The sequence below is a fragment of the Cinclus cinclus genome, chromosome 3, assembly GCF_963662255.1.
Source record: "Cinclus cinclus chromosome 3, bCinCin1.1, whole genome shotgun sequence".
In the NCBI taxonomy this organism is placed as follows: domain Eukaryota; kingdom Metazoa; phylum Chordata; class Aves; order Passeriformes; family Cinclidae; genus Cinclus; species Cinclus cinclus.
Genome location: NC_085048.1, coordinates 51690881 through 51717560, shown reverse-complemented (window position 1 = coordinate 51717560; position 26680 = coordinate 51690881). Strand labels below are relative to the sequence as shown.

The following is a 26680-nucleotide window of genomic DNA, read 5'->3' as shown; positions in this document are numbered from 1 at the left end:
TAGTAAATTATTTGGTCTGGCTGTAAAAAGTAGACAAGTTTTCAGATATTTTACCCTTATGTCTGAAACAGTACATGAGGTAGAAAACAGCTAAGAACAGTAATCTCTAACACTAAGTAGACATGCACCAGTAAGACCTTGGAGAGGTGGGAATAAAAATAAAGTAGGCCAGAGAGATGTAGAGAGGGATAGAGAGAGAGAGAGAGAGAGAGAGAAAGCACCTGCTGAATGAGAAAAAGTTTAAGTCTGGGTGTAGATGGGAGAAATAACGATATGCAATAAAAGCAGTTTCTCTGAAGAGCTTATACTATTTGCTATTAGTTAAACATTTTTTGTTCCAAAGCTTTGTGTATGAAAATTGAGAGCTGACCACAACAGCAACCACTATGCCACTGTGGCACAAAAAGACCACAAAATAGCAATGCAGACAACTTTCTCCCCTGCAGCTTCCTACCGGGGAGGTAGGACACCTCTCTCCCCCTCTGTGAAATATCAGTATTTTCCAGGTCCTCCTACTGCATTGCCTGCAGATAGTATTAAAAAATACTATCCAAGAAAATGTTATAAACTGAAATACTGCATTCACAGGAGACATATATGCTGTAGTTCTTGGTTGACAGGACTGTGAACCTGTTTGTTCAGTAGGGTTCTGAACACAAGCGTGGTGCAATAGAGAAGAGTGAACTAAATATGCATGCATAGTTGAAAACCTCTAAGTGCAAGACAAGAAAAAGAGAAGTTTGAAAGACAAACTGAGTTTAGATTAAACAAAATACCATGCTATTTTTTGTCAAAAAATGTTAATAAACCCTAAATAAGTTGAACAATTAAATATTTTTCTTTCATGCCCATGTACAAGAATACATGTTGTATAGTCTGTTTAGCTACAGGCTAAAAGAAGCAGTAACAGTCCGTGAATTTGTCTCCTAAAACCAAAATCTTACATTTTGTGTTTGGATACTTTTTTCTTCTACCCCCTACTGCCCCTTTTTTCTTCTATCCTAGCAACAAAGGGTTGAGAACACTGTCCATACCTTATGCCTAACTACTGCACAGGTTTGGGTGATTCAAAACCACATCCTAATTATTTGAATAGTGTGAATTCTTAACTAGTCCATGTTTTCAATTGTGCATATGAAGATTTTAAAATCATAAATAGATATTTCAGTCTTCAGAAGAAAAAAATTGCAATGAGTCCATTAAACCCAACAGGTACTGCTAAGCCTACTACTGTACACATGGTGAGGCCGAGGTCACAAATTGTGCTCTACATGAACTGTATACAGCAGAGTGACTGGAAAGCCTGGCAAAGCATCATAACACAATATACTGTCTCTCCAGTTCCCCTTATCTTCTCTCATTTCTCCTCCAGGAAGCCAAACATTTTCTGACATGATATAAGGGCAGGTAGCTCTAGTAGAGCCACTAAGGCACCCAGTGCACATGCAGACATGATGTAAGCCTCAGGAACCACATTTCTTTCAGTCAGAACTAAATGAAGAGCTCCACAAGCTTTAAAAAACTGCCTTTGGCTACTTTTTGAACTTGAGCATTTGCTTAGTGGTGAAATGGCTCGTGGCTTTGCCTCCCAAATTTTTCTGCACTGCATGTACACTGGAGACAGGATTGCATATCCATGAGAAGTGACTAGGTGTTAATGCAAATTTGATCACATTGCATTTTTAGGCAAAGGGCAGAGTGGGTGGACTGAACCTCTCTGTGGTTTTGGGAAACTTGTAAATTAAGAATTATGCAAAAATAGTAAAATAATAAGCAGCGAGAAGAAGAACGCCAAGTGAGAACAGGCAAGAAAATACAGGCTTACTGAAAGCAGGCACGTCTAGAATGGGAATTTTTCTGTCCTTAATGGTATATTTATCTCAGTTTCCCACCAGACTCTTGACATATCGTTTAGCAGTGTTACAGGAAACCTTACAAAAGAGTTACCTAAGAGTAATTTGGAAACCAGCTATTGAAGGAGTATGATAAAGGGGTCAATCAGTTTATCATTCAAAAGACCTTGACACATGATAGGAGAATTACACCTCTGCAACTGTGTAAATAGCTCTGTAAGTAGATAAAATAGGTCAAGGAGCATCAGGAGTCTCCTGGGCTGCCCACACAAGCACTCACTGAACAACTCTGTTCTTTCAAGAGCTCCAAACCAATTCTATGCCAATAAACCCCACACTAAAATGATGTGCTCATAAAGCAATGCGTTCCTTCTTGTACTTCATACCTAATTTCACTGAACATGTTAATAAATTCTATTTTAAGGGTGAACAAATAAATAGTCATTATTCAGCTTCTGCATACCATTCATGATGTCACAGATTTCCAGCATCTTTTCTTAGTTACTTCACTTTTTCCAGCTGGCTAATACTGTGATACTTTGGACTCTACTATTTCTCTGCTCACACAGGCTGGTCTGCTTGTTAGCTTTTCTTCTCCTACTACATCCTTTTTGAGATGGAGGAAGTAAAACCAGAGATTTTCAGCTATCAAAAAACAATCTATGCTGGTGACAGAAAAGAGGGTTTCCTTAAAGCTAGATTATATTAGTCATTTTTCTACATCACACACTAATAATTTTTCCATGTTGCTCAGTATGTCACTGCTTTCTCAGAACATTCCAGGCCCACATCTCTATTACAGATTTGTTAAAAGCAATAAAATTATATTACCGTAAGTCTAACTAAGCACCAGGACAAAGGAGTGAAAACCTACAGGTAGCTTAAAAGAATCTGAAACATAATAAATTAAGGGGAGAAGAGTTATTCCTCAGAGTAACCTTATCAGGGTACTGATAAGAAATTAAGAAAAAAAGGCTTCCTGGGTAGTTTCCTTATCAATGAATGAGGCCTAATACCAATTATGGTGACAGAGATAGAGTACAGTAAATATCACTAAAGTGATTCGAAACACAGAGATCTCAAGAATATGAAAGATCTCCTTGGGACAATAGAGGTGGAAGACAAATCAGTTTATCTGAACAATTTTTTCCATTCCTACTTTCTAAACTGGCATTTTAGTAACTTTCAGTGATTCTGCTATGTGCAAAGTTGTGCATTAGATTAGGTAATTGTGTTTTAAAGCATCCTTCTTGCTTTTCTCATGACTCTCAAAGTGATGAACTGAACAGCATTCACATTAAAATTACTAGTTTTATATAAAAAGTCTTTCTTTCAGCTCCTGTCAAGCGTGGGTGAACCCCACTGCCACAGGGACCAGATTCCTGGTTTGGGACACCTTCCACCCACTCTGACATTTCAGCTGCAGCAGCCTCTGAGAGACACCCCAGCCCCATTCCCTCCTTTAGCCAGCTGCAGCAGTTAGGGGGCATACAAAAAGGTTTTTTGGCCATCTGATCAGACCTATCTCCCTGAAGAAAACCAGCAAGTCAGAAACATTCCCTGCTAAGATCTGGATAGTGTAGTGCTACCCTGTTAAAAGAGAAATAAAAAAAAATAAAACAAAAACCCTTTCTCACCAACTCGGGTATCTGTTTTTCTTTTCTGCTTCCCACTTTCCTCAGAGTATCCTGACAAGCCCTCACCTTTACTTCTGCATATTTTTACTCTACTGAATCATATCTGTTGGCTTCCTCCTTCACTACTGCGGAAGTTACTTGAAACAAAAGGACAGCTGTCATCCATCACAACCACACTTGTGCTCCTTCATTAGTGAGACTTCTCCTGACACAGGAAAACAGCAATTCCCTGATCAGTACAAATCCAGACACAGGTTTCTGAAATATCTATACCTTGAACAACTTTTCTCCATTCTCAATAAAAACTGATTTTCCACTAATTATTTTCCAAGCAATTCTTTCAACGGAATAAAGAGATCACCAGAAAATACAGAGCCTCAATGAAAAATGACAATCAGTTCAAAAAACTGTTTTAAAAGGTAGTAACTCCTTCTGCTATTATGTATTTTTAGGCACACTTCAATAAAAAATTGACTATTGATATTCATACAATATTCACATACTGCAGCTTCTACATGAAAAAATGCAAATAGTTAAGGAACTGAAATTTCCTTTTTATTCACTTAATCTTCAAGAAGTGGCTAAAGCTCCTTTATGGTCTGGCAGATTACTTGCAAATCCTGTTCAGGAACATGTCAGCATCTAAACACATCTTTCACTCAAGTATCACTATAAAATTTCTGACTATCTGCTACATCAGGTACTGAAGGACAATATAGAGGAGAGGAGAACCAGCCTGCCAACGAAGGGCTGAGGGAATGAATACTTAGGTATCACAAGAGAAAATATGGGCATTTTAGAAAACTGTTAACACTACACATGCTGGTTTTCTTCATTATGTTGCTGCTTGAACACACCACAGCTTGCCTGGGCAGGCTATGCCATGGAGTCAACCAGGACAAATCCAGCACTGCACTATCCTCTCTGCTGATTGGTATCTACAAGGTCATAGGTTGAAAACAGAGATGAAAATCACATATATTCTAAAGATACAGGACACAAGCCCTGTTTTTGTGTCTGGAGATGGCAAGATCTGGCTCAAGATTTGTGTTATTATTTAAATACACTTGAAGAGAGTGCTGCTTTTCAGAGCTTTTATATTAACTTTCAATAGTGTTTCTCAAGCACAATATGAAAACTTGATGAAAAAGAGAAATTAAAAGAAGAAAAGAAGACAAAGAGAAATTAAAAGCCTGCCTTGAGGACACCAGGCCTGAGTTATGCAGGCTAAAAATGACTACCTCACGCCTCTGCTTGGAGACCAAAAGATCTGCAACATGATTTCAAATGCACTATATTGCGCTCCTTACATACTTGGCTTATGAATATTCCTGTCTTAGAGAAAAATGTCTGAAACTAAAATGAGAATATTCTGCCTGTTCCCTGAGGGCAGAAACCCAAGAGAGCTATGGCAAGTCACGAGGAAGGGGAGAGAGCTGATTCACCGGATACTGCAGAGGACTGCTCCGCAGTCACTCGGGGAACAGGTTCTGGAAGCCTGGGTCAGGGAAGAGGCAAAGGATCCAATCTGCCTGGTTGATAGCCCTCCCAGGAAACATGGAAGAGAAAGACCTGTGAGAGTCCAACTCTTTATCCCAGCACAGGACACACCACCAAGACTGCCTCTGAAGAGCTGCACATGCCCTGCAGGTACTCAAGACTAACTTCACAAGGCACCCGTGCTCAGCAAGCACAAGACTCAGCAGGCAGCTGGCACAGCCTAGGAAAGCAAGACTACCCTAGGCATGATGAACCAGTGGATCCTGGAAGTGATGAACTTGCTAACCACAAAGACATATTTCCCTTCATTATCCCTGGCAGAAATATAACAACTCTTTTTATTAATTCTCCTGACACGCTTCCTTTTTACCTCCTGCACACACACACACACACACACACACCGGTCACAGTCTCACCATGGGTTATGGGACCAGTTGCTCTACAGCCTTCCTCTCTTCCTCTGGGACCAGTTTTCAGAGATACTAAGTGCATCTGAGTTCAAATATAATTAAGAACGTAAGTGCTCACTTCTTCTGAAAATTCAGGCCTTGGGAAAACAGACAGACCTTGGAAACACACTTGGGTCTTTCAGCAGTGAGATCAGTTTTAGCTAACCAAATACCAGCCTGTCATTCTCTAGTCTGACCTTTCCAGAACAGATCACAAGATGTCAATGCCTTAAATCTTACTTTGAGTAATTGCTATAGTGGAACGTAACTTTGCAAAATAGCAAATCCTGGTATTTTTCCCCCATGACAGAAACACCACTTTTTAATTTTCTGCCCCAATAATTTATGCCACTGTTAAAAAGGTACCCCTGATTTCTAATCTCCACTTGTTTCTCTCCATGTCCTTGTCTACTGAGCCTGTCAAAGCTCTTCACTATGATATTTCAATTACACAATTAATTTAGGATAAGGTTCTTGGGTTCTTTTTCCCTCAAGAAGAATTATAACCAAAGCAGTCTCACAACTTCCTCTAGTCTCCAAACATTTTCCTTCTTCCCTGAGCTGTGCTAAACAAAACTCACAGTAAACCAAGTCAGAGGACCTGAATTACTAGCAAAAACATCCCCTGTTCCAGCATTCAGGTCCTGGAGGTCCAGAGAGGGCTAACAAGGACAAGCAAAGCCATGAAACTGCTTGTATGTAAAGAATGCCAAAGACCTTCGGCCTTGAAAGGAAACTATGGAAGAGGGATATTTTATACAGATAAAAGAGCAAACAAAACCCAACCAACCAGCCAGAAAACAACAAAGAAATGTATAAGAAAAATCACAGGAGTCTTGGAGCTGGTGAGTAGGGATTGACTGTTCAGTTACTTATACAAGAACTCATGGCAACCAAAGCCAGCAGCAGCAAGATTGGTCTTCAAAAGAATGGTAGCAAACCTGTGCACTCTTCAGCAAAAGATACTGCAGAAACCTGCACAGGTCCAGGGAGAGGCAAGATAAGCATATGGTACAGCACTCTAAATGCATGAACTACGAGCAGCTCAGAAGAGGACAGTAGTGTGGACGCTTTTACAAAACTCACTGTGTTCATAATGCTACCCAGACATCCAGGTGTGGCCTTTGTGGGAAAACGTACACTACACTAAATGAGCTCTGAAATGGCATGGGCTTTCCTACTTCCCCTCTAGCACTTCTTCACCCTGGAATCATACACACCATCAGGCTCGGATAGAGCAGCTCAGAAGCAGTCACACAGTCACACTAATTCCTTTTACTCATTTGCATGAAACTTTCAAGTGTCTGTACTATATTTTTTGCCTCCAAAGCGATGTTTTCCAAGTTTATGGTCAGGTAAATAGGCACATCAAGTACCCCAAGTAATTTTTCATAATTAACAGGCCATTCATCCTGGAAAGCTTTGTTTTACAACCTACCTTTAAAACATGTAATATATCCGTACATCAGTTACCACTCAATCCACATAACTCAGGATTGGTAACTTGTGATGGGTACTTTCCCCCCTCACCTATAAAGTGTTAAATCACACAGAAAGCTTCTGGCCCCTTCAGAGCTAAACACACTTGGACATCCTACCAGAGTGACCTACCATCCAAATTTTAAACTTGAGACGTTCCAGAATATGAACTCAAGGGCCTCACAAAATACTAGTACATGAAATCAGCAATGTAATGCTTACAAATGGAATCTGCTTTGACTGACTATTTGAAAATTAAGGAAGGAATATAAAAAGCTTGTATCAACCTTCTTAAAAGGCTTACAGAAAAAAAACCTAAAAAACAAACACATCAGTTATCACAAATTCATCAATAAACTCCCAGGACTCCTATGCGAAAAACAGCTCTGTCAATTAAAAAAAAAAAAAAAGTGCCTATTAAGCTACTGTTTATGTCCATTTCTAACGGAGTGGAGAAAATCACACCACAGCATATAAATAGATCAATTCTCCTTGTATTTCCTTTCATCTTCCTTGCTGTCAGAAGCAACAGAAAATTACTGAAAATTCAACTGTTAGTATCATATACTGAGTTAAATCATCTTTAGTTTCTCTTTTGTTCTCAACACAGTTAAGAAATCTCTTAATTTTTATGTTCCTGGACAGTTTTCATGTTCTGTCCTTTACTTTCCCATTCAATTCCCTTGCTTCCTACTTGAAACATACATTAGATTACTGACTACCAACAGGTGAGTTCACAAGTTGGTTCCATATATCCATATAGCTTTATTTCCTTCTAACAGCAGACATAAAAACAGCTCGGTCTTCTGTCTCAAGATTAGACTGCCATGTGTGCCACTGGGATTAGCTCACTTGCTTTGAGCATGGTGCTAATAATGCCAAGGTTGTGTTGATGGACAATACCTACTTATTACATAGAAAACATCGAGGTTCAAATATTTTCATCTTTTATTTAATTTAACAACAAACAAAAGCTTTTCCTGCAAGATGAGAATTTGAAGAGGACACCACACATGGGGAGCTTGTGCAGTATAAAGAAATTTCCACACAAATTTTCAGAACTTAAATGCTACCAACATTATTACTGGTACTTACTGCTCAGATTGAATTCTCCTGCCTACGGACAAGGCATCCTTTCTCTGTGCAACTGTTTCTAGCAAACATCTGTTAACAGCACAGCTTGAATATAACCTGGTGGCCTTAACACTGATCCAGTGGGATAAGACCATTTGCTCTCATTCCAATACAAGTCACCTGAAAACAGCTGAATTTCAGTCAACTGTCCACTTTATTCTTTCCAAATGGTTTCTATAACCAAAGCTAATAAACCAGCTTTCTGAAGCTTCCCAACCAGCCACTGCCCAGTCAGTACCTTCAGGTTACCCTCATATGTAAGTTATTCCAATTCCCTTGGCATTCTACACAGGCAATTATAACCAAATTGACTTCTTCCTATGCTGCTTCAATTTTACTTGAGATCTTCATTCTGAAGGAAGCATATTATTTCCATTTTCATCCCTCCTTATGTCTACAGTCATTTTTTGGCCTGAAGCAAAAACACTAAGGCAAGGTCTCAGAACCTAAGAAAATTTAGAACCTGTTCTTAGTGCTATATTAAGTAACTTAACACAACACCGAGTAGCCCACTTTGTAAATCACTTGGATTACTTAGAATAGAAAGTACTTTGCTACATGAATAGGGCTGACCAAATCAAGCCCCCAGAGATTAGGTCTGATTACAGTTAGCTAGCTACAAGCAAAAATTTATATGGATTTTCTTTTTTTTTTTAATTTATCTTTTTAATGAGTAGCACCTTAATTAGGTCCTCAACTGCATCTTACTGTCTGTACCAGGTAATACAGCAGACAAAACCGGGACTCATAAACAGAAGGAAGTTTCCATTCTTAACTCAGTATTGTCCTGAAAAGTCCACTTCAGATTATGCCTATTTAGCAGACGACCTAACTATTATTCCATGTGACCTAACTATTATTCCATGTGTGTTAAGTAAACGTCCCACAATTTAATTACAATGAAATTCTCTATAAATTTTTACTGCATTGCAAGCAACTTAGATCTTTGAAACAAAGTACTTCTGGTATCATGGGAGCTGCCTCTGCTGTTTCAGTGCCAGTCAGAGCCAATCTCATTACATAATGAGTAATGAATATTACTATGCCCCCTCCATTTTATTTACTAAAATTTGTTCTTGGTCATTTATCCAGAATATTCAGAGGCTTGGCAACTGCACACATGCTGCACTGCTCCTGTATCACTCTTTGCTCAAGGGATGGCAGAGAGGACAAGTCAAAAAAAAAAAAAGGCATCTGCTTTCTGCCCCTAGGGAGATACTCTGGCACCTCCTGCTCAGTATGTGATGTACTGTCTCATTAAATAGGCATATACCACTTTCCTTCTCATGGTGTTTAGGAGTCCTGCTTGTTTTGATGTAAGTGAGAGCTACAAATAAGAGGTGGTTTTGTTACTCTCACTTCCCACTCCTGCAGAAATAGAACACCACACAGTGAATGTGAAAGGATGGCTTTATGATTACAGAGCAGAATGATAAGCTAGTCAACTGGATTTCATTTTGTTGACAAAAGTAGCTCGGTGATATGGGACAAGCCACCTAAACCAAACTTTTCTTTATGACACATTCTTTAATGGAGATCTCAATTCCTCACATATGGTGCCTGCTTAGATTTTCAAGCAAAATCAGTGGAATATAGGAATATTATGCACATCAGATAGAAAGACACATATCATGCTGGAATAAATATATGGATGAAGTTCAGGGTCGTTTTTGACCACTGTGACACTGCTTGCTTTCAGAAGCTCATACTTTTACCTGCTTCAGTGTTTTCAGTGGCACAACACAAATGTTTCCACGCAGTTCAGCAACTCCTGACAGGAATTGTGGTTTCCTAATCTCACAGAAGTCAAATCAACATCTTTCAATAAAAACAGGCTTCCCAGAGGGAATATATCAGAACCAAGCAGCCAAGCTGCAAAAGGAGGTCAGCTGGGTTATCCCAAGAAGAAGGGGAGAGCATCCTGGGCACTGAGTACAGCAGCCAGAGCACCTACACAACCATTGTACTGTGCCAGACAGACATCCTCAGACATCTGAAAGCTGTTTATTGCAGCAACACCAGAAAGACAAAGTTAAAAAGAAGATTACTGCATAAGCCAAAAGATGTGGCAAAAATACAGAGAAGGGAGTGTTATTTCCACTGATCTTCAGGAAAAAACAAGCAGTATTAGCATCTCTGTTGTTCCAAGGCAAGAGAACAAGGGCTGTAATTGCAAGGCAATGTCTTATAGTATAAGATTTGTAGACTGAATATTGCAAAATGGTATGGAACTTGCACTGAAGAACAGTGCAAGTGCTAAGAGGAAAGGAAGCTGTGAGGCTGCACTGGAGAAACTTTCTGGCAGTAGGACCTATTCAGCCACTTAGCAGTGTCACAAGAAAAAAATGATCATTCCTGTATAACTTCAGGTTATTTGTAAGGGTGCCACCGCGGTGCAAGCCGATATGTTGTACTGAACAGTTTTGGCTGGGAGAGGGATGCTGGAAGATCCCTTCTAGAGGATGCCCCAGTCGCACTTCCTCCTCCTCCTCCTCCTCCTCCTCGGCTCGGCGGTGCCGCCCTCCGGCTGCCGGCATTAACACAACGCCGCACCTGGAGGCAGGAAAGGCTGCACCGCTGCGCTTCCACCTTCCTCAAACAATCCAAGTCTTTTAACCACTCTCTCTTATACAAAGCTTGGCAGGGATAACCACCTCCAGTTGTGCACGGCCTTCAGAAGCTGTGTTCGCCCTTCCACAGCAGAAGAGGAATTTATTGAGTCAACAAAATCCTCCTGACAGAATTGGTGCCTGCAGGAATCTATTAAAAAGCACAACATTCAAAGTGGGAGTCAGGATGTCGCTGCATTTACAAATTCAAAAAGGCAAACATATTCACAAACCTCTAATGAAGGGACGTGGTGTTCAAGGAACAAATTATAATGAGATGTTTCTCCTCCCATCTTTTAGAACAATATATAAAGAAGGATTTATTGTCCTGCAAAATATGAAAGGGAGATTATTCAGAGGAGAGTGGCCTTCATTCTGTTAGACTGACAGACACAACTCCTCTGGACTCAAATCATCTAATGACAGAACCTCCATTAAGCCACAAAGCTTGTGTGTATCATGGGAATGCACACGGCTGTTGCTACATTTAATAGATTTCTCTTCTGAGGAAAATTTAAACATTTTGATGAAGTGCAGAAAGCATTTTTTGGGAGAAAAAATGTAATTCCTGTGTCATATTTTCATAAAGTTAGAATTATAGAACTGTTTGAGTTGAAAGGGACCTTAAAAATCATCTAGCTCAAATCCCCCTGCCATGTTCAAGACATTAGTCAAATCTAGATACTTGGGCAGAAACAGACAAGAAAACTCCCAAGCCCTTCAGAATACATAAATAGAAAAATGGTTAGCAGAGAGAGAGTGCATGCTTTTTAGCCAGAGCACTTCAGAAACATCAATAATGGGAGAAGTCAGAGGGGAAAAAAGAGGGTAGGGGGAGAGGGAAATGAGGTATATGTATCCCTGACATTAAATAATTAAGACAGACATATATGTATGGATAATACCTCTCAGGCACTTTCATATGAAAGCATATCAACAATGAAAAGATAAAGTTGTTACAGATTTGGCAGTACCTTCCCACCACTGCAGCTGACACACCTTCCATCAGAGAATTGCTGAATGTACACCTGGCAGAACTCCACTGAGCGAGACAGATGGATTTGTCCTCTGCCATGCCATATGCAGGTAAAAGGCGAACTACTTAAATTCAGCTCTTTCAGATAGCTGTGGGTGTACAAACAGCTCTCAGAAAGCACTCAGATGTTGGAAAAGTTGGCAGCTTTCTGGACAGCAGCAGTAACAAACAGCTAAGGAGGTAACCCTGAGAGATATAGCTGTGGTGGGTGAAGGCGGTATAAACCATGCAGTCCAGTGCCATGGCAACTAACAATTCTACTGAAAAGACACAACGAACTCTTTTCTGCCTCTGTTTAAACTGTCACTTCTGCAATTTGATGCTCCAGCAGGGTAAAAGCCTTTAGGAACAACTGAAAGAAGGCATTTAAACAAGAAGGAGGTTTTTATCTCTCTGGATTTTGACAGTTGTGCTCAGCTCAACAGCAGCATTAAATTATTTCTCCACAGAAATTTTGTATTTGTTCTGCAGAACCCAGAAACTTTGCACATGTACATGACGATCAGTAGCATTTCAAGTCACCCTGTAATTATGCCAGTCCACATGAAACTGGGGAACACTTATGAAACAGTCGTAAGTAAAACCTGAGTTTGTATTGACTGTTGGATCACAAGTCAAAGACAACTCAAAGACAAGACATCTTTACTTCCTCCTTAGCTAGCACTGCCACATTCAATGAGTGATCCCATTGCCCCCCATCTCACCAACCGAAGTGCCAACTATTGCAGAATTTTTTAATTTAACTCCCAAAAAACTTGAGAAACAAAATTCAGCTACCATTCAAGCCCCTAAATTCCTCTAGGTACAAACCAACAAGTGCTACTAGTAGAAGCACTTTACTAGGAATGCAGCAGAAGTTTGTATTTTGGTGTGTTTGGGGTTTTTTATATCAGCATACTACCAAAGCAGAAAGAATTTACAAGTTTGTTCATTAACAATTCTCCAGTTTTCCTTTTACAGATTTTATTTCCAGAACAGTGTGGTCAGAACTTCAGACAGAGAGGAGAAAGTCTTCTTTTAGTTCTCAAATTATTGATCTCATCACATTCAAATCTGCCAAAAGTTACAGCCTGATCAATAAATTACTTTGAACACTTAAGCTTGCCAGGAAGCATTACTGGAGGGTTTATCTTCTTTATGGCAAGGCATATACTGCCTCATAAAAGCACTCTTTGGTTGTGGGCTAGTCCATGTGACCACTCAACTCAACACTTTCGCTGCAGATTTCTTTTTTTTATCCTAAAGAGGACTCCTCCGTAGGAATCAGCCATCCATGCACACACACTGTGTGAGCAGAAAAGAAATCTGCTTTGATGACAGCTACAGTTTTATGTTCCATTCCTTCTCTTTGGGAAAGGATTCCTTACCAGATGGAACCAAGAGTTCTCCAAATCTAAAAATTCATTCCACCAAAACACCAAGACAAAATCTGGAATGAGAAGTATTTAATAAATCATACCTAATAAATCATACCAAAAATAAATTAAAAGTATCAAACAAATTACAATCCAGAACTGCAAACAGATGTGTATATGGATCTTCTCATATATTAATTTACAATTAATTTTTTTCTGACAGTCTGGCAAAAAAATCTAGAAAGGAATTTATAATTAATGGAGTTACTTAGACATCTGGGGGGGGGTGAGGGGGAAACAAGCCAGAACACAAGCTCTTTGATATCTTGTTTAAAAATATGTAGTTAATTTACTTACTTCCTCACACTTCGACAAACACGAATATCAATTTAGACTGAAGCCTTGAACAGTATACATCAATTTATGAACGAAATAGCCCCACAAAAAAAAAAAAAATGAACTCCATAAAACATTGAAGACAAATCTTAAAAATAACAAATAAAATGCAATAATAAACTAACTGCTGCCTATAACAACACCGAGTTTTAGAACCGAGAAACAAGACATAGGTTATTTTGTGAGAATGCAAGGTTTAAGTTAGTATCAGATATTTTGAACTATGTAATTCTATTTGCTTTTATAGGAAGGATATCCAAAGTTAATTATCCTTTTAAGAAAGGCCTACAGAATATGAGAAAAATACATTAGCAAGCTATCAAAATAAACACATTTTAAAGTACCACAGCATTAACATAACTCACCGGTACTGTAGTATCTTTTAAGTTCTGTGCGTCTGATGTCTTTCAGTTGATTGTACTTTTTCTTTTTCTTTTCCTTGTCTGGAGCAGTTTCCCTTTCCCCAGGAAATTTACAGTTGTCTTCAGAGGAACTGATTTGCTCCAAAATAACTTTACTTTCTTCATCTTTCTCAGAAGGTGTTGTGGAAACAGGAGATCCAGGGGAATTGGCAGAGACTGTCTCGGTGGTTTGTTTGACTTGCCTTTTCTTTTTCAAACTGTGCATAAAGAAAAGAAACCCACAGTAAGATTTAGTCAACCACCAGAGACAAGTTAATTCACTTTCTAAATTGATCTTTTTAAAAATGAATTGAATATCACAATTCCTTACAACCCTTTAAAAATCACACACTTGGCATCAGTAACTTGCTAACTAAAATGGTCCTACCTCATAATCTTTCTTCCATTGTATCATAATCTCAAGGATCCCTTCTCAAGAACAACAAAAAAGGTAGTAAAGTATTTACTAAGGAAAAGGAACAGGGGGAAAAAAAACATTGAAAAGCTGGGGATTTTTAAAAAGACCACACGTCTAAATGTGAAAACAAGATACTGAATTCGTGTTTCAAGATGAAGCTTGGTATGAAATAAAACCTCAGATCATGACGTACTATAACACAACAGCTAACAATTCCACCCTCCACTGCTCCTGCTTTCTAAAACCATCATATAAACTTGTTATTTTTCTCTATTTTGTCCAAGGTTGTCTAATAGAGGCCACTCTTGCTACTTCACAGCTGTTCTGGAACAACCCACACTAGGTGGTATTCCAAGTGTCACCCAGGTGCTCTTTCTGCAACATGATCAATGTGGCCACAAACTGCTTTTGCCAGAATGTTTTCCAGCTGCCTAGATTTCTTCTGAGAGAAATCTTACTGAGATGCCTATAAATCTTGCAACTTATCACTATAGCAACAAGAGTATTTTCTTTTTAGAAGACTCCTTAAAGCACAGTTCAAGTGAGAAAGATGCTTCAGGAATCCTAACACAGAATTTTTTGCTAAATCACCATCTATAGCACTTAGTGAGAGTGAAAACTGACTTCATGGGTTGAGGGTCACTGTCACTAAAATAGTTCCCAGTTAATCACTGACTCATACCACACAAAATGAAAAACTGATCTATCTAATGGTGCTTCTCTTCAGTACATTAAACTTCTTGGTTACAAGGTACCTAAGGCAGCAAGCAGTATAATTAACTCGTTGATGCCAAAAACTTTGCTTTACACACAGGAAGAATTATGCATAGAAAGTACAGACAACCAGTGAGTCACCACAAATGAGAAAAGGTTACATGAACTCATAGCAGTATCTTAAATAAGTGAAAACTTAATGTATTAAGTTATTAATATAATGCAGGAATTTCAGAGATTCTTTCTTCCGCCTTTTATGTTCATATGCTTTTCATGTATTCTTTTAGACTACAACACAAAAATAAATACACAGAGCGACTGTAAATTTTAGAAAGACATTTCAGGCTACACACCTTTTTTAAAAACCAGTTCCAAGTTTAGAATGTTTAGTCTGAGAAGGGTCAGTTTCTCAGACTACTTGGGACCCACACTTTCCAGTGAAACACTTCAAAACACTGTGTCTTACAAACTGTGTCTATCACACATGTATGTATACCTATTTCTCAATGCTTCCAAAAATAGGAAGATTCACATCCTGCAGCCAACCTCATGAGGATGCTGTGGGTGCCCAATCGTTCAAACCCTGTAAAACAGATCTGTACAAAACTAGTACTAGTAGCTCATGCTCTGCCCAGCAAGACACAGTACTGTATATGAAACTTATGAATTCAGTCCTGACTACATATGAAAACACCATACAAGGATTTATAAAAAGATAAAAGTGACTACATGTATATAAGAAATGAAGTGTTTAAACTAAGTGTTAAACTAGACTAATGAAAATTTGCATATGCAAAGGAGGCTTATTTTTAACTAATAAGACACAGCCCTTATGAAAGGCTGCTGTAGCAATCACAAAACATTACAAATACTTTGCATGCACTATGTGTATATTTAGCTCTGGTGTAAATCGTGGCAAAGCAGCCCTCAGTGCTGAAATGGCATATTCCTACCATGGTTATACCTGATTCCAGACTTCTAAATGAGCCACGTTCCTGACTTTTGACTCTAGTGACTCAATGACCTTCCTCTGTCCATATCACAGGATACCAAAATCACCTGCTTCAGTAGATGAGAACTAGCAGGCATCCACTGGCACCCTATCTCTACTCACACTACATCTGAGACTTCTGCCTTCAGATACACAGTCTATTTGTTTTGATCACAAACTCTGTTAGGTAAGCTTTCTGTAGTATGAATGTAGTATCTCAAAACAACAGAAGAGCCACTAATGGAAACATAGAACCCTTTTTGACAGGGAAAAAAAAATAACAAAGAGAAAAACCTCTCTAGAGGTCAACGATCCTTGTCAGTACTTTCCTTAAAACATTCTCATTTGAACTGGAGTTTTCAAAGATGCCCCTGGCGACTTTTAGAATAAAGAGCTAAAACAGAATTGGTCCATTAGTGATAGAAAAAAAAGGAAAGCAGAAAGGAGAGTCTGAACCAACTCACTGAAATGCAACTGACTGGTTCTTGTCCTCAGCATTTAATCTTGCTGCATTCCCATTACTGCAGCACACTGGGGCTCATTACACAAGCTTCACCAGCACACAGCTGCTGCTGCTGTGAAAGGACAGTGCCACCAGCATCTTTCAGAAGGATCATCAAGAATCTGGGCACTCCATAATTTCTATTCCATCCCTATGGCAGGCATCAGATTTTCAGATGGCTCCTTTTTACTCCTCCTGCCCACTGTTCTGTTTCAAGCCCACGACTATCCAACCCCAAAAGTGGTAACCTTGGCACTAGGAAAAAAGACTCAATTAAGACCAAGTATCCATGACATTCCAGACAGGACTCAGAGTAACTGCACCTCTGTCTAGGGTTATGATCTCTGCTTATAAGATGCTTATTCTAGAGGTTTCTAAAGCCTGGTAAAAATTATCCAAATCCCTCCAATTCACCACTCCTGAAAAGCCTTGCCTGTAATATCCCAAGGAACCAAAATAAGCCTTCAACAGCATTTAAAGCAATAACAGCAGCCTCAAACCTACTATGCTTTTTGACATTATGCACCCTCTTAGTAAAGCAAAGCCCTGAATACACGAGGCAATTCATTATTAATGCACACTGGTACAGTGTAGCAGAGATTAGGCTGTGAAGAGCACAGCTGGAGAGTTTACTGCATCTTGAACTCCATCCCCTTGAGGCACCTCCTCGAGCCTCCACTCACCCTTCTCTTACACTGACCTGTATATCCCACACAAGCTGCCAGACCTTGTCCTGCTCATATTTCAAACCAATCACCTCCTAAAGAAGGTGGGGGCTGAAAGTCTAATCTACTCCTCTCCTGGCTCTCAGGTATTTCCCAGCCTTTGTGACATGAGACACTATGGATGATTTGTTGAATTACATCTTTTTTCAACTACTCTTGGAAGATTTCAAATGGTTTGTTCAGTTTCTAAGGGGATGTCCATGAACAAATCCAACATTCAGTTTTGTCCTAATGGCCATGAAAATAAAAGGGAGTTGAACAAAACAGAAAAACAAAACAAAAAAATAAACCTTTCAGGCAAAACAAAATGCATGAAGTGAATTCATAAAGTGTTGCTGCAGAAAATGCTTAGTTTTCAGCATCAGGTGATGGATATGTTGCATTCCACTAAGAAAGCTGCTGGGGAAAGAAAGAAAAAGGAAGAAACAGGGAGGGGCAGGACAAACAAGCATCTTATCTGTAAAAACAGTCCTGTTTATGAAGAAAGTCTTACACATCTGTAATTTCATTTGGACACCAGATAACATTTTTCAAGCTAATTGATTCTGACAGGCAAAACATTTCTTCTGAGTTTATACCTCAAGTGATTTCTGAGCAGCAACCAGTAAGCCATTTTCTAAGTTTGTCCAAATACAAAGTTTACCAGCAAAACTTACTGCAATACAAAGATCATTTAACTTAATAAAGACTAATGATATGAAATGGACACAATCTCAGAGCAGTCAGGTAAAAATGCAAGGTTAGCAGTATTTACCTAAATTAATTTGCAACTGACTGTTTAATACCTTGGGCACTGACTTACAGGGAAAGAAATAGGAAAGATTCCAAGAAATGGCCTACTTCACCTTCCAGACCCAACTTTATCTGGCTGCCTGTGAAAGGCAAATAACTAGTTTATAGAATAAAACAGCCTGAATTTCCCATTATGCTTCTATGGTATGTGGCTAGGGTGAAAACAAAACTGCTCAGAGAAAAGGGAGGTGTTATTATCTGCTCAGCTTCCACTAGAAACTAAAAGCAACCAGTGAAGCAACTCTGAGACGATAAAGACATGGAAATCTGACAGTAACTTTTTTCATAGAAATTTCATTTTGTTTTGCTTAACATTTATGCAATAGAGGTGCCTAACAGACCATTAAATAGGACCTCATTCAATACATAATATCACAGTCAAAGAGCACAAGGTCCTTTTCATAGGATGTTCTGAAAAACTCCTGTGATAGTAAGGCAAGTTTTTTTTTATGATGTATTAGATTAATAAAGATCATACACCATGTACAACTCTTACTTCAGAAAATAAATATATCTAATAAAGTGGCCCTCCAAAAATACAAACAAGAGAAGGGGGAAGGGAGACTAAATCTTTTTATATTTCAGCTGACAAACTGAAGTTTTCCCTTTTGGAAATCTTCCACAATGTGCATCCTCTAAAATGTGTCTTGATATCCAGCATACAATCATCTTAACATCCTGCAGAGCACAAACAGATCATGTTCCTCAATTATAATTTTTAAAAATTTATGCATATTTACAAAAATATTACAAAAAACCCTTTAAAACACTTCAAACACCTTAAACTGTTTTGTTCCCATTAAGATTCCTTTATATGCATTATATAAAATTATATGCACCCCAATTATTTACTTCAGAACTAATAATTTTAATATTAATTTAAATCTCTGCACTGGTTATAATATATACTAGTTTCTTTATACCCTCCATGTGTTTCTCCACCCCTCTGGAAGGAGGGTAAATCAAATTCATGTCAAAAGAACCCCATACCTACCTACAGAAATCTTACAGTAAAAATCTCTATTAGTCACCCACTGGTCTGATCTCAACCAGCCATTCTCTTCCCTCTGCAGAGATCACCTCTCCCCCCTTCACCCAGGTCAGTGTCAGAATGACTTTGCCAGCTCCAGGCATGGCTGTGCTCTCACCCCATCTGATGGAACCTGAAGAATCTTAATCTGAAGAATTAGCAGATCTCAGGCAAAGTAAATGATTGCTGCTTGCAAAGCCAAAGGAAGTCCGTTTGCCAGACCATAACACTTTACCCAGACCTCCCCAGTGTGGCTACTTTCACTTCAACACAGAAACAAATACAAAGCCATTCTCCCTCAGAAATCATCCTAAAAGTGAACAGCATCCACCTGGCAAGGAAGCACACTCCATGGAACACCAACCATTTCAGGCTGGCACATGTCCTGTTTTGGAAACAAGCAAGACACATGGCTGTATGTTTACTATTAAAACAGACTATTAAGGCATATATAAGGGAGAGAACACATATTTTGCCAGATATTTAAAGAACTAACCAGAGAGAGTAAAAAACTAAAAAAAAAAAAAATACAAAAAAACAAACAAACAAAAAACAATTCTGAAAAAGTTACCACAGACAACCATGTGGTTCCAGTATGGTGACTTCAGACACTCAAAAGTATCCACATCCTGGTCATTCCAAAGGAGAAAAAACAGCTCCTGAAAGCTCTGAGAGTAGTAGCACAGGTCCAAGCTGGAAATTTCCACTTTATTGGAACTCCTGTTACTGATTGACAACAAGTACCAGCACCAGGCTTCACAGATGGCCAGCCAGCAGCAATGCTTAGGAAAGCTGGCATGCTCCAGAGAATGAAGTGCTGTACTGACAATCCAGGGTACGTCTATTTTCTTCCCAATAATGCCATTAGCTTAAAAAACAAATCACTACATCTGTTTCATCATCTTTAATGTGGAGAGAAGGATTTGTAGTAAAGTTGTTCTGGAATTTTAAAGACACTACACTTTCTGATAAAATGAGTTCTTAGATTAAGTAAAATATGTAAATCTCCCCTCCCCAGTTTTCTGACTTAGGTCAGGGAATTTTAAATATCCCATCTAACATGTTTTATGTTTATTTAGGGGGGTGGGAGTAATCACTGTTTCCCTGGGTAAAACTCAAGAGGGTTTTGAGCTGTCAGAAAGCTTTTCTTTTCCTAAATTTAAGACTACAATGTTCCCACACACATCAGCAAACTTTTCATTTTCAAAGGCAAAAGTATCCTCATCTTTTGTGTTTACTTTGCAGAAGCAGTTATGATGTATTCAGCACTCCGTTGCTATGACGACAATTTAATAAAATCTTTTCCATAGGAAAAGGATTCTGGAAAGCTATTTTGCTTGCTTTAGACATCTATTTGATTCTCTCCCTTATAAACTTAGTTACTGCAAGCTCTCAAAGAACAGCCTTAGGCAGAAGGCAAAATGAAGAAATCTTTCTCTTTGGATGATTCCTTTAACTTTGCCAGAAGTTCATTTAATAGGCCTATTCAAACAGAGCAGCAGCACAGAACCATTTTGTCACAAATACCAACTTGATTCTTAACACACTCCCATCGTGCTCCTCCTGCTTTCTTCTGCTGACAATGCCAGACACTCTCTCCCACTGTGGTGCTCATTCACCACCCCAAACGGCTCCTACACATGCCAGGAATTCTTCCCGAAGTGTCTCAACAAGGCATTCTCCCTGCACTGAAGCCCTGGCAAGGGAGGGATGGCCCTGCCCTGTCACCTCCAGACCTCCCAGCTGTTCTTCCCCCCCCCGCTCGATGCTGGCCCCTCGAGCCACCACTCCCCTCCATATCAGCTGAGTGAAACTGAAAGAAAAAGGGAACTGCAGTTAACACAACAAAGGAGGATGTTACAGAGAAGCTGCACAGAAAAAGTCACACCATAGTAAAACTTTTTTTGTTTTGATGAAGACAATAAGCTCATAAAGCTGGATGACACACATCTCAAGTTTCTCCAAAACTTTTATGAACTGCTCACTCCCTGCCTCAAGTGAACACTCTCCATAAAACTCAAATTCCATGAAAAAAGAGGAAGGCCCTTTAAAATTAATATTGAATTAACACAGGGAAACAAATGCAAGAAAATGCAAGAACTGAGAACAACCCTGAAGACAACAATACTATTTTGTATAGAAGATAGTGCAGACACCTGTTTGAGTGTAGATTCTCACTTTTTAATACTGTAGTGAAAAGACCACAGGCACAAAGATGACAAGACAGGGAGAGTTTGTCTGCATGGGACAGTCACAAATGCAACTTCTACAAATGCAAATTCTAACAAGCATATACCTTAAAGTGAGAATTTGACATGGTCTAGTATTTTCCAGCAGCCATACCATTACAGTAGCGTAGCAGGTCCTTAACAGCACTCATAAAAGATAAAATGTGTATTAATTACTACATCTTAAAACTCCTCTGTGGGTTTTATATCAAATATTATATTATGTATGCATTTATTTTTGAGTGAAGAATAGTTTGCATTTTTTCATTTTCACTTCAGCTGAAATGTTTAACCTGCAGTAAAAATGTATATGGCTGGTGAAGAAGCAATTACTTCAAGGAAAATGAAAAAGCAAAAAGTAAATCTTGCCCACTGTAAGCACGATGGAAGATGCATCAACAGAAAGACACAAAAGGCTCTGCTCTATCTCCATGTTCTCTGGACTCTGCAAGTCCACGAGCTCTCACTGCACTTGACGAAATCAGGAAGTTCCAATGCTCCTGAATTGAATCCTGTAAGGCAACCCCTCTGCTTAACAGCAAGCAGCCTCGCTCCTTGCAGCAGCACCCAGGCTGCAGGCACACCCAGCAGGCTGAGTGCTCTGCAGATGCAGAGCAGGAGGCTGGTGGGGACAAACAGGTCAGGAGCTATCTTCAGCCTCCTGGTATTTTCAAGGACAATGACCTCCTACCAAATCCAGACAGCTCAAGCCAGATAAGGGAGGTGCTTTGTGACATTCTATCCTGCTGCCTGCCATTATGCCCACTAGTCCATTCCCTTCTGGTCTGGGAAGAAAAGCTTCTTGGCATACTGGGTCCTACCCCTGCTGTGGCAGGTGGGTAGGGAGTTGCTGGCCTCCCCTCTCCTCCCCTCTGGTGCTCTGGCACCTCTCCCTGCAGCCACAGTGCTTTGGACCTGCTCCCACCACTCGTGCCTGGGCAGCTCAGAACCTACAAGCAGCTTTCACTGTTCTGTAACATGTAACAGTGTGGTTCCTCACATGTATAAAATTGCTCAAATGCATCCGTCCATGGATTCATCCAGGGTCATATGCTGTAGTTTTGGATGGCCAAGAAAACAAAAAAAGAAGGAAAAATAAAAGTTTTGGCAGTATTTATAGCACAGAACATCTCCATAACAACAAAAAATTCCTTCTTAGCCTCAGGTAAGCAGAACTGCTACATGCAGCACCTGCTGTGGTCCAGGTGGAAAAAGCAGCATCATCTTTTTGACATTTAGTTCACTAACAGATAGTGAGCATAGAGATAAATCATCTGCTTGAGGAGATTTGACTTTTAAAGACTGTCTGACTGAAACATGTGATTAACACCTACAAGCCATTTATTTATAAAAGCATTACTAAAAGTAAAAATCCATTAGAGAAATGCACTGTTATAATAGCCAAAACCATAATATAAGTTAAACTAAGATTACCAGTGATTGGCTAGCTGTTAAGCTTACACCTACTGAAATAAAAAATACCCAGTCCAGAAATATAGTAGCAAAAGCCTGAAGTTACTAGAGTATATTAAGTCTTATACAAGACAAGTTCTCTGTGCTAGAAACTGCTGTCTCACAGGAAAATACTTAGTATAATAAGACACCCAGAGAGCTGATTTATGGCTCATTTACATTACAAATGTTTTCCAGCATAAGGACAATTATCTCCCTCCTCCCCAAATTCTTAACCATTCCTGCTGCTTTCCTTGGGATTTTCTCTCACATGAATCAACAGGAGGAATCCCACAGATCTCAGTGGCGCAGCATGAGAGACTTAAAGCATAGCTAACACACATCTTCAAATATCAGATGATCCTAGTAAACACTCTTTGCTCAGACTACAGAGTAGGACAGAAAAAAAACCACCAAAAGCCTACACTTACAGCTCACCTCCACATAATCAGATTGGCAGGCATAGGGTGGGGTGGAAGAAATCCCTTCCAAACACAGTCTGGAAGCTGGATTAACACTGAGGGCATGAGAATTTACCATGGGGAACCTAAGGCCACCAGGAATATCCATGCAGACTCTTACACTGTTCAAAGCCCCAGAGCAGAGGCAAAAACCTTTATTTCCTTGGGGAGGCAACAGTGGGGAGCCCAGTGCTTACAGGCATGCAGCAAAAACTGCAGAACATGAAAATAAGTAGTTCAGATACAGTGTAAGCAGACAGGTATCCAGTGTACCCATACAGGATTCCACAGTATTTCCTCTCTTACCAACAGAATTCCCTTAGCTATATAGTGATTTCCAATCCCTCAGACACAGGAGGAAAACAACCCTTTCCAAAAGCATATTCCTGCAGGTATCATTCATACCTTTCCCCTTAAACATGAAGCACCCTTACCAGAAATAGACTATAAGATGTGGCATGGCACATGCCAAAACCATACAGGCAGCAAAAGCCTGGAATGACAGCAGATACAAAGGCAGGCAATTTTATCTGTGAGCCAGAAACACCTTCACTGAGGCTGCATGTCTAGCTTCTTATTAACCTGTGTTTTCTTCAATCCAGGAAACTCTAATATAGCTCACAATGCTGACTGTTCTCCTTCTCAAAATACTGCACGTGTACCGTGGTACAAAGCACAGGAGAGCTGACCAGGACTGCTGCCAAAAGCAGGTAAGACACTTGCTGTTTCTCAGAGCATGAGCGGAAGATGATTAACAGCACGACCAAAAAGTCAGTACCATCTCTTTAGGTGACTGCTTCTAGAAGGCACCTTCATGCTGGAGCAGCTCAGTGATGACAGCTCTGTCATCCATAACAGACATGGCAGAACCAGAAGGCTGAGTGTGACCTTCTCCTTTCAGTACCATCTTACACAACAACCCTTTAAAATCGACCATGCAACCACACTTCTGCCAAGTATTATGCTACATTTCCACCAGTGTTTAAGATAGACTTAATCTTAAAACAGTTCACTGGGATTAAGCAGAATTTTATGCAGTAGATACATAAAGCACCTAAGAACAGAAGAGAACACATGCCTGGGATTCTGAAAGGAAAGACCATATCTGCAGACACTACAGAAACAGTGCAATCTAAAAATGCAATTATATCAGATACAGTAAGAAGTCTGTATCTCACCTATCCAGAAAGCCACCCTGTGAAGCCTACAAATTTTATCCTTTTTAAGACGTCTTTAAATCCCTCCAGGAGCAAAAAGGTAAATGGCATGGCCCACCAGGAATGTCCAGTACACCCCTGAGTTCCCGGCATTCCCAGCTGTAAGCAGAGGGGACGGGAAGTAGAGGAAGACAAATTACATTGCAACTATGTTAATAGCAACTCTTATCAAAACTGCACAGATGTCTACATCAAAAGGCCCATCATGTAACTATGTTCTATAAAGAAGGCCAAATAAGTTTATTTTTAAAGGCTGATAAGAGACACCCAAAGGTCCATTTGGGAAAAGAAAATTTAAGGTCATTGCATGGTTCTGTCTAACAATCCAACCTTACAAGAATCTTGCAAGGTGAAAAAATGTGAAATAACTGCTGTAACACAGTACATTTGAAGATTAACTAAATTCTTTTCTCTGCCAGTCTGCAATACAGCTCTCAAAAAATCAAGAACATTATAAAACTCCACCTTTCTTCTCTGTCCTAAAAAAAGGCCTCTTCATACAGAGGCCATGCTGTTACCCAAGTCTCATTTCACATGCAGAGGGAAGTGAATGGGTGAGGAGGTTAACCATGTTTCCTGTCTTACACAAGCTTTGTGTAAGATAAACAGCACTTCTGGTACTGGAATGTTTTAAAGAAGCCTGAGGAAAGTCTCAGGGCCCCATTAAATACTTTCACTAATTCTGTTACCAGTAACAAAAATCATCTTCAATCCTAAATGACTCCACTACTCTTGAGGATGAAAGCACTGGAAAGAACCAAGACTGCAGAAACCACTATATTTCCCAGAGGAAGCACTTGCATTGGGAATAATTCTGTGATTTAGACAGAAAATGGTGATTCATGCTCTTTTGCTGAATTCTATCCTGCACCACAGAATGACAAGACTGCTAACACAGAAACCTCAGAATCCAGAAAGCAACTCCAGTGTGAGATGACGAAAGAGTTCCCAAGATAAACAGCTGTTCAACTCTTCCCAGGCAACACTTCAGAAAAAGCAGGTTCAGTTTCCCTCCCAACTCTCATTCTCCAGATTTACATCTATGATAAAAACTATATATATATATATATATATATATATACACATATATGTGTGTGCGCATGTATACCATACAAAAAAGTTTGTAAGCAACAAATAGCCTCTCTCAAGCATCTGAATTACCTGATCAACCTCCCAAAGCTCCACCTAACAGGTCCAAGTGATGCTGTCTGTGAAATTCTAGACATTTTTCAATGTCTTGCACTATGACAGTTGCAAAGGGCAGCTAAAATACTGACCTACAGCGCAGAACACAGAAAGTCTGTAAAAAAACTGAAACCCCTCAAGCATAAATACCTGGAAGGTAAATCATAACACAGTATGTTTCAGAAAATATTTTATGGGTTTTTTTTAGCTATCCACCATAGCAAATCAACTATCCTGCACACGCACACAAAATAACAGAGGAAATAATAACCATTGCTCCCCATACATCTGAAGTAGTGATATATTCATCCTTTTCTTACAAAACAGAATGCCTCAGGCATACACGATATTACCTGAAACAATGTGAATAAAATTCAATACTGTTATTCAGTTTCAGTAACAGGATTATGAGGTAATGCTTATACATCTGGAAGCAGAGTTAAGATATTCTCGTTGTACAGATGAACTGAAATGATGCATTATTTCCTAGAGCCATTTAAAAAATATTTAAGCATCTCTGGGATCTTGGCTTGACTATTCTTCACACCCAAGATAAACCTCCATGATGGCTTGTTTTAAAAACAATGTGTGGAAAACTTTTCCTCCTAAAAGAAAAAAAAAAATATGGGTGCTACAGGAAACCTGAATAAACACCAACATGTTGGCTTAGCAGAATTAGAACAATTGAAAGGAGTCAACTGCTGGAGGAATAGTGAGCTGAGGAGCACCCAACACTTGAAGTCTGTTACTTCATGGATATAATGAGTCTGGCCAGCAAGAACCACACCTAACAGAAAACCTCATGGAAAGGTCTCACAAATATGAGATGCCCTCAAGGAAGTATCTTTGTGCATATATTTCTTATCTAGGTTTTCCTCTGTCCTAGCCACCACTGATGCCCTTTTTCCACACAATCCCTCTGTGCGCACTGTGTTTTTATTTTGTCATCTTACTGTGTCTTAATAGCCACAGGAATAAAAACTATGAAGTGCACAATTACTGAATGTGGGAATAAAACAGAAGACAGGGAAAGTCCAAATGAGGTGCTTACAAATCTGATAGCTTGCAATATGCAAAAGACTGACCAAGGGAATGACCACAGCATGTCAGAACAAG

The 26680-nt window shown here is 39.4% G+C and overlaps 1 protein-coding gene across 4 annotated transcripts in view; it reads right to left on the bottom strand.

Moving 5' to 3' along the window:
• The window catches only part of NCOA7 (nuclear receptor coactivator 7), a 77777-nt gene that overhangs the window by 25955 nt on the left and 25142 nt on the right, over nucleotides 1-26680 (bottom strand). For 3 of the 4 annotated variants that reach the window (XM_062489971.1, XM_062489973.1, XM_062489972.1), the window contains exon 3: nucleotides 13814-14067. In XM_062489971.1, coding sequence (XP_062345955.1) covers nucleotides 13814-14067 — 254 coding nt within the window. Of the gene's footprint in view, nucleotides 1-13813; nucleotides 14068-24437; nucleotides 24463-26680 lie in introns of those variants that run through there. The other variant, XM_062489974.1, reaches the window with a different exon arrangement.